Genomic DNA, 14,683 nt, shown 5'->3' on the forward strand with positions numbered 1-14,683 from the left:
ATATATATACATTAAATAGAGAATGAATTTGATTGGCGCATATTCCGGTCTCCCGTAGATTCAACAAATCGTAACAAGACGCGAGACACGAATGCCCTAAAGCGATAAAAAAATATAAACCGGTTTTCTTAATAAAATTTTTCCTCTCAATAACCGGCATCTCCTTAATAGAACTGATCCTGTTTTTGTTTGTGACACGCGAAACAGCTGACAATTGGACATGATTCACAGTGGATAAATATACAACGAGACGGTTGAATAGTGATTGAACAGGTGATTGTTCGAAAGTGTCAAACGGGCGCCCCTCGTCGATATAAACAAAAAAGTTTACTATGCAAAATAGTTACATATATTTTGGTGTATAAGTTTTTTTTTTATTTTGTTCTAGAGTTCAAACACATTCTGATATAATAAAAATAATGTGTTCGTCGACAAATTTTGCTCTTCTCCTTTACATTTTGTTCATCGTGAGGACAAATGCAGATGTAATAGGTAAATAGTCGTATAATATATTTTTTTTTACCACTTCTTCGAAATTCTCGACATTGGTAATTTTAATTGAACACTTTACTTAACTCAGAATATTCGTAAAATCAAGTTAAATGAATCAAGTGTCAAATTGCTCGAGAAAACTTGAAAATAAGTTTCTTGTGTCTAGTATCAAATGTGTCTAATGTCAAAAAAAAAAAAAATATATATATATATATTTTAGAGCTATTATTTTGTATTTTATTCTCTGTATATTTATTATCTTTTTATTAATATTAATTATATTATTTGAGAAGAAATCTTAGCGAAAATATTTTTAGAACCCAATGATGTAGTGGTGGTGATTTTAAGCCAAAAGGAAGGCTATCATGCAGCTCATGCTGATTATATGCGAAGACAAATCTACGAGCAAGCTAGTGCTCTTGAAAAAGTAAATTACACAACTTTAAAATTGTTTCTTCGTGTTTTGCTATGATGTAGATGTATCATACCTAACTTATATATATTATCATGTTCTTTATATTACAGGAATCGCCAAAAGTTGTATTGTCTCATGAACTTGACATTAAAGGTTCCTGGACAATAACCCCGTTATTGATTTATTTGTCAGATAAATTTCCAAATACAAAATGGTTCTTTTTTTGTTTAGAAAACACAATGATTCAATTAGCAAAGTTGTTAAATGTTCTTGGAAAATTCGATGCATCTCAGGTAAGTTGTATTTTTGTTGTGTTTTTCAAAAAAAAGATACGATTTATTCTAAATAATTTATTTACACAGAACATATGGATTGGACATGCACTTTATGACCATGAACCTACTATTATTCATCACTTTGCAAAGAATATTAAGAAATTTAAATATCCGCTTATGGCAACTGGATTTGGCATGACTTTCAACTTGGTAAACAGGTATATTCTCTTAATTTTTTTGTTAAATAATCATTATTGAGATGGCAATATAAATAATTTTTTTTCACACGGACATGGAACTAAATAATTAAAAATAATATAAAAAATATTTAATAAATTTAAAATTATATGAGAAAAAAAAGCTGTTTTTCTAAATATATTTTCTCTCTTTTCAAATGTATTGTAATAATTTGTTTTGTGATAAATATATTTTATGTTAAGTTAAGAATTTAATATTTTAGTTTGTCTCAACAAAGCTATGAGAGCTGGAAGACGGATTTTTCTATTGATGCATCATACGAATTCGCGGAATTCGTCTTAAAGAGCACAAATGTGAAATTGATGCATATACCTAAAATATGCATTGTGTCTGGCCCTGATTGTGCCACGTATCCTCGATTCTTTCATCCTTGTGTATGTCTAAATTAGCTAAGAGTAATGAACACCATCTCTCTTATAGAAATATATATAAATTATAAATATTTTCCAATATTTGCAGAGTTCTTCTATATCTCTAAAAAATGTGTATTTTGCTGTTAAGACTTGTGCCAAATATCACGTAAATAGAATTCCAGTAATTAAAAATTTATGGGCCAAGCACGCAATAAACATCGGATATTTTAGCGATAAAGCCGGTATGTTTGATCATTAAAATTGCGCATGTTCTGATATAATTATACTTCTCACAAGTTGCTAAATTGTTCTAGTGTAGACAAAAATTTACGGGAGGCGTATATCGTACCGAACACTACTGAAGGACATTGCGCCAAAACTTATGGCATTTTGCAGAGAGCAAGCAATATGATGGAAAGATACAAATATGATTGGCTTGTTATCGGCGACGATGATACTATATTCAGGTGATTATACATAAAATTGAGGAGATTATTCTCAAAGTTAGGGACTATATGTCGCAAAGCTATGAAAAACTCTCTTTTGATCTTTAATTTAAAAACAAACGTTATTAATACATATGTACATTAACTATATATATGGCTAGTATTAGAAATATGTTTTTTAATTGCCCATTTGCACAAATAATTACAATCTATTTCAATATATTACAGCGTGGTACGTTTACTACGTTTGCTCACATGCTACAATCCTACGCACTCAATTGCTATCGGCGAACGTTATGGTTTTCGTATGTGGAACAGCCATCACGGATATCAGTACTTAACTGGCGGTGCGGGAATTGTGTTATCAGCTCCCTTGGTTCACAACATGATAAAAACGGGCGTATGTAATTGCCCGTCTGCCACTACTCCCGATGATATGTATCTCTTTGGAGTCTGTTTATCTCGACTTGGAGTAGAACCTGTACATTCTTCGATGTTCCACCAGGTATACTTGCAATATAATTTTGTTTTCTAATTTATATTAATCATTAAATAATACAAATATATAAGATATAACAAGACTTGCAATTAAACTTACGGATAATATTAAAAGACCGAGATAATATACAATTTCGAAAGGTAATATATAATTACTAACTGTTATATTTAATATATAAAATGATATATTAAAATTTGTTTTTTTATGATTGGTTTAGGCACGACCTGCAGATTACGCTACCGCTTATCTGGCGTCTCAGGAACCTATATCGTTTCATAGATTCTGGATGGTTGATCCTGAAGCTATATATGATGAATGGTTTGCAGAGACAGATAGTATCCTCCCAAAACAACCGTTGAAACATACAGAATTATAATATAAAAAGTTTGTATAAAGTTTGTATTCAATAAATATCTTTTTTTATTTTCGTATTTTCGGTGCGTTCATATATCTGAAAAAAAATATATATATACAATATATATATTGTATATATGACTGAATATATATTAGTAAACACAATTTTACCAATTAAAATAAAAATATGAATATAAAAAGATAAAAAAACTTCTCTCTCGTACATCACTAAATTTTAGCACACACGAATGTAGCCTATAATTGGCTAGCTTTAAACCCTTATATTTCAAAAATTATTACTTAGAATAAAAAATCACAAATATTTTTACTGAACTTTTTGAGAATTTTCTTGCTATAGTATTTTGATTTATAAATTTCAGAACACTGTAGATATTGATATATGCACAATTCTGTAAATAGAGCGACGTGCATCATATATTTCAAATTCTTATGCATTTTAAAGGTATTTTTATTCCATACATATAGAAGATTGAAATAATTTGGAGACATTTCATATATATATATATATACGTGATATTTATACTATAATTAAATTCTATTTATATTATAATTTAGATCGTGTTTCTTTCCACCATGATGGACGTTCCAAGTTTTCTTTATCCCTGAATAGCCACTCCTTCATGTGCTTATATACCTATATGAAAATTTTCAGTTTATTATATATTAGAAAAAAAAATTATTATACTTAACAGCGATTCGATGTAAAATATTCAATGTTGTAACATAGTATTTTATACCTCGCCATCGGACATTCCTAGAGGAGAATTAAGAACGAAGTCTGGCGGTGCCAGGACGTCAACCAACGCAACCGCGTTGTCTAATAAGTCTCTACACAATGTTATAATTCCTTCCCGCAGAAAAACGTTTATGTTACTACTAGAAGAAGCGTAAGCACAGCCATACAAATCTCCTAATCTTTTTTCCAATGTTACAGCTCCGAACAGAGAGCACAATTTGATTAGTACCTCTCGTTCATTTACTTTCCATTTCGGATCTTGCAAACATTTGATAAAGTACATCATCAGAGCATGCTGTACAAAGGGAAACAAAAATTAAAAATTGTATCAATTTGATTTCTATAATAGTGTTGTAAATTAAATCAGTTGCAGAGTAAATTTATATAAAATTTTATATAAAAAAACATGTTAATTTAAAGTTTACACTTTAGCAAGGTGCTTAAGATGTTGTTTCCTCTGCCAATTGAATATAAATATATATATGTATAATTATATATTTCGTTTACCTCTCCATATACGAGAGACAAAGTCCGCGCCAATATTTGAGAATTGTTTCTTATGTCAAAATCAGACATTCCGTTTGATTTGAGATCTTTTACATGTTGATATGTTTTCTTTAAATAATAACATACCAACCACTTAAAAGTTAAGAGTAAATCTAAAACGGAGAAGCATAAGTCGTTCATTGAACTAATAATTTTTAACAGCATATATATACTTTATCATCAGCATAGAATTAATTTTATCATACTCTCAGGTTTCAATGTATTTTCGACAGTAGATTGATTAAATTTGGTATTCAGTATTTGTTCTGCGTCAACAAGAAAATCCGCGGAACCAAGCGGAGACGGCACGGGTTGTCCATTAATCACATTAGTCCATTGTGTTAATAACCAATGACTCGCTTGTTGAATAATTACATTATTCTCACCTTCGTATGTACAGTTTGCATCGTTATCAGCTCTTATCTCGCCAAAACGCGACACTAATAACAAGATGTCACAAAATGATTTCAATATTTATTTGTTAAATGATATATATGTATATAATCATTCAAATATTAGAGTGAATGAAGAACTAAGGTTCCCTGTTTTATTACGATTTTTATTTATTACTTATGCGTAAATTGGACTTATTGTTTTAAAATTTAAGCTGGAAATTGTCTATCTTTAAGATGTTTTTTATTTATACTATAATTAAATACTATTTATATTATAATTTAGATCGTGTTTCTTTCCACCATGATGGACGTTCCAAGTTTTCTTTATCCCTGAATAGCCACTCCTTCATGTGCTTATATACCTATATGAAAATTTTCAGTTTATTATATATTAGAAAAAAAAATTATTATACTTAACAGCGATTCGATGTAAAATATTCAATGTTGTAACATAGTATTTTATACCTCGCCATCGGACATTCCTAGAGGAGAATTAAGAACGAAGTCTGGCGGTGCCAGGACGTCAACCAACGCAACCGCGTTGTCTAATAAGTCTCTACACAATGTTATAATTCCTTCCCGCAGAAAAACGTTTATGTTACTATTAGAAGAAGCGTAAGCACAGCCATACAAATCTCCTAATCTTTTTTCCAATGTTACAGCTCCGAACAGAGAGCACAATTTGATTAGTACCTCTCGTTCATTTACTTTCCATTTCGGATCTTGCAAACATTTGATAAAGTACATCATCAGAGCATGCTGTACAAAGGGAAACAAAAATTAAAAATTGTATCAATTTGATTTCTATAATAGTGTTGTAAATTAAATCAGTTGCAGAGTAAATTTATATAAAATTTTATATAAAAAAGCATGTTAGTTTAAAGTTTACACTTTAGCAAGGTGCTTAAGATGTTGTTTCCTCTGCCAATTGAATATAAATATATATATGTATAATTATATATTTCGTTTACCTCTCCATATACGAGAGACAAAGTCCGCGCCAATATTTGAGAATTGTTTCTTATGTCAAAATCAGACATTCCGTTTGATTTGAGATCTTTTACATGTTGATATGTTTTCTTTAAATAATAACATACCAACCACTTAAAAGTTAAGAGTAAATCTAAAACGGAGAAGCATAAGTCGTTCATTGAACTAATAATTTTTAACAGCATATATATACTTTATCATCAGCATAGAATTAATTTTATCATACTCTCAGGTTTCAATGTATTTTCGACAGTAGATTGATTAAATTTGGTATTCAGTATTTGTTCTGCGTCAACAAGAAAATCCGCGGAACCAAGCGGAGACGGCACGGGTTGTCCATTAATCACATTAGTCCATTGTGTTAATAACCAATGACTCGCTTGTTGAATAATTACATTATTCTCACCTTCGTATGTACAGTTTGCATCGTTATCAGCTCTTATCTCGCCAAAACGCGACACTAATAACAAGATGTCACAAAATGATTTCAATATTTATTTGTTAAATGATATATATGTATATAATCATTCAAATATTAGAGTGAATGAAGAACTAAGGTTCCCTGTTTTATTACGATTTTTATTTATTACTTATGCGTAAATTGGACTTATTGTTTTAAAATTTAAGCTGGAAATTGTCTATCTTTAAGATGTTTTTTCAGTAGCCCAAACAACTGAAAATTGAAGGGAGAACTCAGATCTGGGTTGCAAGGAGAATGCTTCATAATATTCCAATCAAATAATTAGAGAAATTCTTGTAAGGTCTGGCATTATTGTGAGAAAAATTTACAAGAAAGAAGCCTTAGCTTTCCTAGAGAGAATTGCCTCCTTGATGATGCAGCAGTACAAAATGCAGTTCACACAAGAATGATTTAAACATCAAGAGCCGGATTTTTACCGAAAGGATTTCTTCAAATTTATGCCAAGGTGAACAAGTGTATCAATCTTCTTGAAGACTATATCGAAAAGTAGTCATTTGCTTCCATTTTAACACAAAAGTAATAAAACAGGAATCTTATTTTTTGATCTATTCTAGTGGAACCGTTCTTACTTTTTAAATATCCATGACCACCGCAAGATTCTCTGCAGTCCTGAATCATATCACGAGCGATCCACGAGCATAATGGTTTTGTTGCACAAGACAATACGTGAATCTCTATTTGTATATCGGTGTTTAAATCTCCTTTCGTAAAATGGTTCGCAATAAATTCAATCATCGTCTTATAAAACTCGGTTGAAAATATCTTTATTGCGTATGTTGCTGCTAAATGTGGAAAGATTCGCCATTGCTAGAACGTACGCGTTTCGCATAGATCGTAATTGCAATTTTTGTGTCTTCCACGAATTAAATTTTTGACATAAAAATCCTGTTTATATGTACTTGCGTTTGATATTCTATAATTGGTAGCTCATCGTCCTCATCCGTAGGACCAAACTGTTTCCTAACTGCACAATAGCGTGTGGCTATCGTCACCGCGAGAATCATATAATGTGCGCACATCAAGGGAACAGTACTACGGCCTGATGATAGTGCGCTCAATGACAAGCCTAATACACACAAGTAAAAAGTGAAAATGGAATTAATTGCGAAAAAAGATACCTACCATATCTTCTTCGTCCGTCCTTTACAGCGAGCACATACTTTCCATCCTCGCTGACATTAGCCGTACGATTTAACAGGCAGATACGCGATATAGAATACTTGTCGAATATCATGAATCCATTGTCTATTCCATTAAGTCCTAACTTTTCGCCCATGTCACCAATGGTGACACCGGGAAAAGGTAGGTGAGTTTTTGGATCCCGAATTGGTACGACGAAAAGATGCAGATTACGGTTCACTCCATCCGGTGTAATTAACTGGGCAAATACGATGGCATGCGTAGCACATTTTCCTGTATTCATAAAATATGCAAAGAGTAATGAAGCATTATTGTTTTGATTATTAATTTATTATTGACTGAAAATGAAACTCACCTAAACCGCCTGACCAACATTTTGCGGCTTCAAAATCGGGTGTATGAAGAATAAAACTTCTTGTCGCTATATCATACGTTGCTGTGGTTCGTATGCCTCTTGCATTAGAGCCATGGGAAATTTCAGTTAGAGAAAGACAACACATATACTAAACATAATTAATATATATCAATAAATATTATATACTTTATAATAAAAATGATCATCTCTGTGTTTTGTCCATACGTACATTTCCATTATTCAATTCTTCAACAAAATGATGATGTTGTTTAGTGCCTAATGCTAATATAGCGACTGGTACCGCGCTGTGTATCAAAGATAGTTTTACCGATAGAGATCCGTCATACTCGAAAATATAAAAGAATTTTTCCCGGGCATGCACCGCCTAGAAAAATTATGCGGAAATATAATGTTTAAATATAGAAGCAACAGTATGTGTATTTCATCATTTTTTTTAAATATTTTTATATTAATATCAAAAATTTATAACAAAGATATTTTTTGTAACTATGTGTGTTATTGAAATTAAATAATTATTAGTTATACAATTAGTAACATAATTACATTTATGTTGTTGTCACAAAGTACTTTTATTTGAGCATTGCAGCGTCTTCGAACTTCATCCAAGCTTATTGGCCCTGTCGGCCTTTGAAATGCTGGATTGATTCTGACAAGTTCCCATAATTTTTCCTAAGCATTTAATCATTTAGGATATAGTTATGTAATATAAGCTACATAGAGCTGTAGATTTAACGCATATATTAAAATTTATCAATTCCAATACCTGAAATCGCACATTATCCTCGCCTTCTAAAGTTAACTTGAACGATTTCCAGTCAAATGTTGCTCGTTTCCTGTAAGTATCTAATGGTCCCTTAGGCAAGTCCCTAATTAAATCACTGACGATGGACATTTCTTTTTTTCCTCTTTGAAACTATAATTGCAAAGTATTTTACAAATAAATAACGGTCACAAGAAAATCTTAAAAGTGACGTGAACTGCATGGAATTATAACAACGTATATCCTATACATTCTATTCGTAGTACATTATTTGTTGCACTTACTTTTTTTGCAATTGAGTCAAAAGTCATACATATTTAAGATTACTACTATTGTACTATTGTTAGATCATAAAATTAAACAAACAAAATCGAATTAAGCATAGATAAAACAAAGCGCGAAAAGAAAAATCTCTTAAAAAGTTCATTAATAAACATTGATCTTCAGTATCGTAAAATGCAGATAATAGCGAATAAAGAAAAACAACAATTTTTATGCTTTTTTACGGATCATGTTATGTATCTTTTTGCGGATATTAAATGATAAATGCAAAACTCAAAAAAAGACAAAAAAAAACAAATCTGAAATTAAAAATAAATAGCTTGTTCGACTTCAGTGATAATATAAATGCTAGCAAATAAAATAGTGATTTCCTATTTGTTTTTTTTTTTGTAAATTATACTATGTATTTTTTGTAGATAAGAGAATAAAAAAAAAAAGAGAAAGAGTGATTACGACAATCATTTGACAATAATGCACTTGAACTTAGAATTTTTAAATTTTTGATAGATTAGACAAGATCTAATTGTTTTAACTCGCAATAATTTGGCCGATTGGCTTTTCAAAATCGGTGAAAATTGCAAACTTTGAAATTGGTAAGATTTTTATCCAAGTTTGCAAAATTCGTGTTTTAAATCTTTTGCGAATGAAAGAAGTAACATGATTTTAAGATAAAAACTACAAGCAGTATTTTTATAAAACTAAAAATACAAATTATATGAAAGTAATAAACTTCTCAGTAATTAAGGCTCATGGATGCGAACAAATTTGATTTTGGAGAGAGAAAAAAAAAGAGAGGAGGGAGGGGAAGAGGGGAGAGAGAGAGAGAGAGAGAGAGAAGTAGCTCTTATTATTATTAATTAAATTATTATTTCAGATAATTATTTATTTCAAAATGTTGACACACAGAGAGAATATATTTAAATACAATAAATATATATTCACGAATCTGAATTTTCTCTCATCAGACCAACATTCTAATGGTTAAAATAACTTATTTAGCACAAAATAAGGCGTTTGTTTCGATTTTCATTGAATCAATCAGAGTCTAACATACTTAAAATAGATTGGATATATGCGAGATTACCGGCGATCATGTTGCATAAATAAACGCAATCGTCTGCAAACGAGATTATTAATGATTTATATCGCGAAAGAGCGCAAAGAGGTAAAAAATTCCAAGAGATCGATAGTTTGATACAAACGAAAGATTCGAATGTGACTAGGCCAAGTGAGAATATAAGTATTTCGACATGCGCTTCGAAATAACGACGATGGTCGTTATTCTTTTTTTGCAATTTATCCGCGCTATCATCGAAAGGTAGGACAATTCATGTAAAATGATCACGTGTTCGAGCAAAAGAGTGTACACTTCCTGGATGTACGAAATATATTTAAAAGAGTTGCGCTTTTTTATTCAATTATGAATGTTTTAAAAAAATTGAGAAATAATGAAAAAGAAAATTGCTTGGAATCGAATTCATCGTCAAAGAAAAATTAATTCCGTTGTGCAAGTAACATTACGAGGCAATTTTAGTAACATTACGTGCGAATTTTATTTGTGTGTGTGGTGGCAGAATATTTCTTTTTTATATATTTGGGGAAAAAAAAGAGTAATTAAATTATAAAAGATGAAATTGAAAACTCGCACTTTATGTTCATTAATACCAATTGATTTCTATTATAGTGGATATTAATTGATTTAAATTACTTACCTCTTGTATAGCTGTTATAATTAATTATCGTTAATACAGATGATCTAGATGTGTTGCTTGATTCTGTGATCAGAGTCTGTGGATCAATAAAGCGTATTTTACACTAAAAATGCGCGATCTCTAGAGAAGTATTTGCAAATAAATAAAAGTACCTCTATAATATTACAGGAAAAGTTTTGAATTACATCGATGCACGCGCGGGATAGACGATCTGAAATCAGTGATCGAGCAAATCATAGAGGAAATCGCCGCGCGCAGCAATTGCATAATCTTTATTACAGATACCACTTATCGCGGGCTGATTGATGTCCATTCTGTTGAAATGTCTTCTTTTTTATCAAAATATGATGTAAGTATTATTAAGGCCAAAAGATTTCCCACTTCGAAAATCTATAAAGAGAAACATATTAAATAAGTAATTAACAATTATATGTATTTGCACATATGACTTATATCTTATTTTTAATTACATCAAATTTATAATCAGATTTGATGATAAACATTTCTTTATAAATATGTATTGTACTATTTGCCTTCAGATCGCCATACGCGATAACCAAGATTTTTCGCGATCGAAAAAATTAACGAGAATATTTGAACATATCAAAACGATAGGTTGTGACGCGTATGTTATACTAATCGCCAATGGACTTCTAACGTCGCGATTCTTGCAATATGCCGAAAGGTAAGCAATTAAGGACTCAGTCTATTCACTCAAAAAAATGTCTTGCTGATATAGGTAGATTTCTAGGTGTCACAACAAAGATTTATCGCTATTTTTTATATCTGTTAGAATATTGTCTGTTACATATAGAATTTATAGCAGCAATATTCTAATAATATCTTCTAGAAAATTTAGGTCCCATTGCCAAATGTTAATCACTGCATTGGATAAATATGAGTTTCGATACTACAGAACGATCTTTGTGAGAAATATAACTGCCAATTATAACTGCAGCATCGAAAAATTGAGAAAAATTGTTTAAAAGAGCTAGATAGATTGAGCGCGTTATACAAATATGTTAGACGTGAGGATTATATATTCATTTGTTTCTTGCCGCTAATTTTTTCTGTCTACCACAGCCAAACTTTATAACAAGTATGATTGGCCTTAACATGGATAGGCGCCACAGAAAAACATTCTTTCTAAATTTCACAAACAGTTCAGATATAAATTCTGTCTCTGTCACTTAGATCGATTAAATGCGAAACATATGCGATATCACAGTATTTGCTAATCATTTATGTACCTCAGTTAATTTTGCGCACCAAGAAAATTTTTGCTGTAGTTGCAATACCACTTTTTTCAGTGTATTCTCTAACCGTTCATTTCTAATATAAATTACGATACAAAATCAAATTTTATTATTATTATCATATATTTTTACAATCCTGTTACATACGAATCTAGGCATGCTAGGTATATATGAAAATATAAAGAAAAAAACTGAAAAAAACATTCTTTTTATAATACAAGAACAACAGAAAATAACTTTCTTCAAACACAAGAAAAGTAGTAATTGTTTCCTTGTAGTCTTTTTAACGCTGAATACGATTCCAGCTTTCAACTTTTTCTATTAAAATTTTAAGAAATTAGCGAATAAAGTTGCACATAGGTCTATTTTAACCCTCCTTAAGGGGGGTATTTTTTCATTTTATAGCTATGGTATGTGACGTGTTAAAGTATTTAGCATAAAAAACTACAAAGGAGGTTATTCTCTTTCTTGTGTGTATTTTTTTAGTTGAATTGTGTAATTATTCACACACACACACACACACACACACACACACACACACACACACACACACACACACACACACACACACACACACACACACACACACACACACACACACACACACACACACACACACACACACACACACACACACACACACACACACACACACACACACACACACACACACACACACACACACACACACACACACACACACACACACACACACACACACACACACACACACACACACACACACACACACACACACACACACACACACACACACACACACACACACACACACACACACACACACACACACACACACACACACACACACACACACACACACACACACACACACACACACACACACACACACACACACACACACACACACACACACACACACACACACACACACACACACACACACACACACACACACACACACACACACACACACACACACACACACACACACACACACACACACACACACACACACACACACACACACACACACACACACACACACACACACACACACACACACACACACACACACACACACACACACACACACACACACACACACACACACACACACACTTGAAAGATTTATACCTAAGCATGTAAAGGGAATTTATTACCAAGCGCTCGAAAGAATTCTCTCTCTCTCTCTCTCTCTCTCTCTCTCTTTCTCTCTTTCTCTCTTTCTTTCTTTTTTTCTCGTCGCGTCGAGTTGCGCGAAGCGTCACAAAGAGAGAATCGGCGCGGTGCGTAGGGTTTTAACCGGCGATAAATAACGATAAATTCCTCCCACGTACGCTCGAGAGAGTACGAGTATTGTGAATACGCGCGCACGGTGCAATACCTTCCTCCTCCTCTCTCTTCGGGAGATAATTTCAATGGGCTCGCGGACTGTGCGCGTACCATGCGCACTGCGCGCGGCACAAACGTGCTCGCGAAGCTGATGCATAAATACCTATAAATATGACACGGCGGGGCCCGCGGTGTGTAACGTCGCATATTAAATTACATTCTTAAGCAGCCGCATCGGCCGACGCGCACGGCAGAGGCCGGACAGTATGGCGCGCATCAAGTCAGCGGGGCTGATTAAACGCAACCACGGAACGTGGTGTATCTTCACAATGAGACGGACGAAGAGAGAGAGAGAAATAACCGCCGCATCGATGAGCGAGAGAAGGAGAGACACGCTCGTTCTGTTCTGGGCATTCCCCAGAACGTGCAAGCCTGATTCAAGCGCTAGAGTTGCTGAAGAGATATGGGGAAGGGAGAGAGAAGAAAAGAATACGCGAGGAAGACGAGGAAAACGAGATAGTGAGAGAGAAGGACAAAGGAGCGCAACGCGAGTAGGCATACACCACCGGAGGCTAGGGATGCTAATTATTCTGGTTCATGCGAGCAATTTGTCGAGTACCCGGGGAACGTATGTTTAATACCTGCGGGGCTCCCGGCTGCCCCGCGGGTATTTACATCTGCGGCGAATACCGCGGCTATATAACGCGGATACGTCGAGAATTATCCCGGGATTACAGTGTGTGTCTTCGTGAGCCAGCGAGAAAGAGCGGGGCTCTCCGCTCCGTGGCGGAATCGCGAATATGCGCTCGCGTAAGGGTAGCAATCTCGGGATGATGTACACGCGCGCGCATGGGGTTAACAGGAACCGCGATTTTCCAAGCCGCGCTTCTCTCTCTCTCTCTCTCTCTTTCTCTTTACCGAGATGTGTGTTATCACGCGCGCGCGCGGAGGTCTATAACGTTCTTTTTTTTCTCCGCTCTCTCGACAGAAATTATGCGCTAGTCATTTCACTGAGGCCTTGTATCTGGAATATTAGCGCAGTTCGCGGAACATGTATTTACGAGCGAATGCTCATGCGGGAACTGTGCTTCGATTGCAGGGGTAACGTCGACTTCACGCTTGATAGCACTTTTTCGAATAATTTTGATGGCACACACACACTCACGCGCGGAAAAAGGATTAAATGTCATATTAATTTAATCGTAACACATTTCTTTTAAATACAATATTTTTATATTGCGTTATAAACTATGTCTATGTGCATTTTAGTAAATTCATACATTAATTTAAATAATTCAAGGGAAGAGATGTAAAATACATTTAAATTCATTATTTACGAAACAAATTTAAATTAAATAATTCGAATATATGAAGCAATACGTGGAATTTAGACGTCTTGAAATCCTCTAATTTGATCTCCTCGCGGGAAGCTTGTATTTCGCAAAAGGATAAAATGATATTAAGGGATAAAATGTTGTACGAAGAACGCAACATCGTGAAGGATCGAGAATTATTTCTGGATTACAGCCGACGCGTGCACTCGTAATTTTTCTAAACCGGGGCCCCGTTTGTAATGGTGAAG

General features: G+C 33.4%; 3 protein-coding genes across 8 annotated transcripts; 1 reads left to right on the top strand and 2 right to left on the bottom strand.

The window, feature by feature from the left end:
- Positions 1–109: 109 nt before the first annotated feature.
- LOC115244493 (beta-1,3-glucosyltransferase) lies at positions 110–6,468 on the top strand. Of its 5 annotated transcripts, none has more exons than XM_029822181.1 (11): positions 112–273; positions 389–492; positions 786–919; positions 1,018–1,200; positions 1,270–1,400; positions 1,643–1,814; positions 1,900–2,035; positions 2,113–2,260; positions 2,468–2,744; positions 2,956–3,122; positions 6,442–6,468. In XM_029822181.1, exons 2-10 carry the CDS (start codon positions 420–422, stop codon positions 3,112–3,114), a joined length of 1,413 nt encoding a protein of 470 aa, XP_029678041.1. In that variant the 5' UTR covers positions 112–273; positions 389–419; the 3' UTR covers positions 3,115–3,122; positions 6,442–6,468. The 5 variants fall into 5 exon arrangements, with proteins under 5 accessions (XP_029678043.1, XP_029678041.1, XP_029678040.1 ...); XM_029822180.1 differs by lacking the exon at positions 6,442–6,468 and adding an exon at positions 3,473–3,496; XM_029822179.1 differs by lacking the exon at positions 6,442–6,468 and having other exon boundaries at positions 2,956–3,166.
- Positions 3,609–4,851, bottom strand: LOC115244497 (peroxisomal acyl-coenzyme A oxidase 3-like). Its single transcript, XM_029822186.1, has 4 exons — positions 4,602–4,851; positions 4,357–4,508; positions 3,851–4,144; positions 3,609–3,747 (listed from the first exon to the last, which is right to left on the bottom strand). The coding sequence occupies exons 2-4, from the start codon at positions 4,423–4,425 to the stop codon at positions 3,658–3,660; spliced, it is 453 nt and encodes a 150-aa protein (XP_029678046.1). The 5' UTR covers positions 4,426–4,508; positions 4,602–4,851; the 3' UTR covers positions 3,609–3,657.
- LOC115244488 (peroxisomal acyl-coenzyme A oxidase 3-like) lies at positions 5,033–11,185 on the bottom strand. 2 transcript variants are annotated; one of them, XM_029822166.1, is made up of 13 exons: positions 10,684–11,185; positions 10,532–10,607; positions 8,541–8,690; positions 8,321–8,446; positions 7,986–8,141; positions 7,757–7,904; positions 7,384–7,674; positions 7,161–7,327; positions 6,831–7,068; positions 6,007–6,240; positions 5,762–5,913; positions 5,256–5,549; positions 5,033–5,152 (listed from the first exon to the last, which is right to left on the bottom strand). In XM_029822166.1, the coding sequence occupies exons 3-13, from the start codon at positions 8,667–8,669 to the stop codon at positions 5,063–5,065; spliced, it is 2,025 nt and encodes a 674-aa protein (XP_029678026.1). In that variant the 5' UTR covers positions 8,670–8,690; positions 10,532–10,607; positions 10,684–11,185; the 3' UTR covers positions 5,033–5,062. The 2 variants fall into 2 exon arrangements, with proteins under 2 accessions (XP_029678026.1, XP_029678027.1); XM_029822167.1 differs by lacking the exons at positions 10,532–10,607; positions 10,684–11,185 and having other exon boundaries at positions 8,541–9,012.
- Positions 11,186–14,683: the final 3,498 nt, after the last annotated feature.

Source organism: Formica exsecta, unplaced genomic scaffold (assembly GCF_003651465.1).
Source record: "Formica exsecta isolate Colony F162 unplaced genomic scaffold, ASM365146v1 scaffold82, whole genome shotgun sequence".
NCBI classification, from domain to species: domain Eukaryota; kingdom Metazoa; phylum Arthropoda; class Insecta; order Hymenoptera; family Formicidae; genus Formica; species Formica exsecta.

Bases quoted from the DNA above. Each gene is read 5' to 3' on its own strand.
- LOC115244497 (XM_029822186.1), bottom strand. From the start codon at position 4,425: ATGTCTGATTTTGACATAAGAAACAATTCTCAAATATTGGCGCGGACT. The intron at 4,145-4,356 runs GTAAACGAAATA...CCCTTTGTACAG, and splicing joins TGTCTCTCGTATATGGAGAG to CATGCTCTGATGATGTACTT. The intron at 3,748-3,850 runs GTATAAAATACT...ATTTTCATATAG, and splicing joins TAGGAATGTCCGATGGCGAG to GTATATAAGCACATGAAGGA.
- LOC115244493 (XM_029822181.1), top strand. From the start codon at position 420: ATGTGTTCGTCGACAAATTTTGCTCTTCTCCTTTACATTTTGTTCATC. The intron at 1,201-1,269 runs GTAAGTTGTATT...TTATTTACACAG, and splicing joins GAAAATTCGATGCATCTCAG to AACATATGGATTGGACATGC. The intron at 2,745-2,955 runs GTATACTTGCAA...TGATTGGTTTAG, and splicing joins ATTCTTCGATGTTCCACCAG to GCACGACCTGCAGATTACGC.
- LOC115244488 (XM_029822166.1), bottom strand. From the start codon at position 8,669: ATGTCCATCGTCAGTGATTTAATTAGGGACTTGCCTAAGGGACCATTA. The intron at 8,447-8,540 runs GTATTGGAATTG...TTAAATGCTTAG, and splicing joins AGGATAATGTGCGATTTCAG to GAAAAATTATGGGAACTTGT. The intron at 5,153-5,255 runs GTATAAAATACT...ATTTTCATATAG, and splicing joins TAGGAATGTCCGATGGCGAG to GTATATAAGCACATGAAGGA.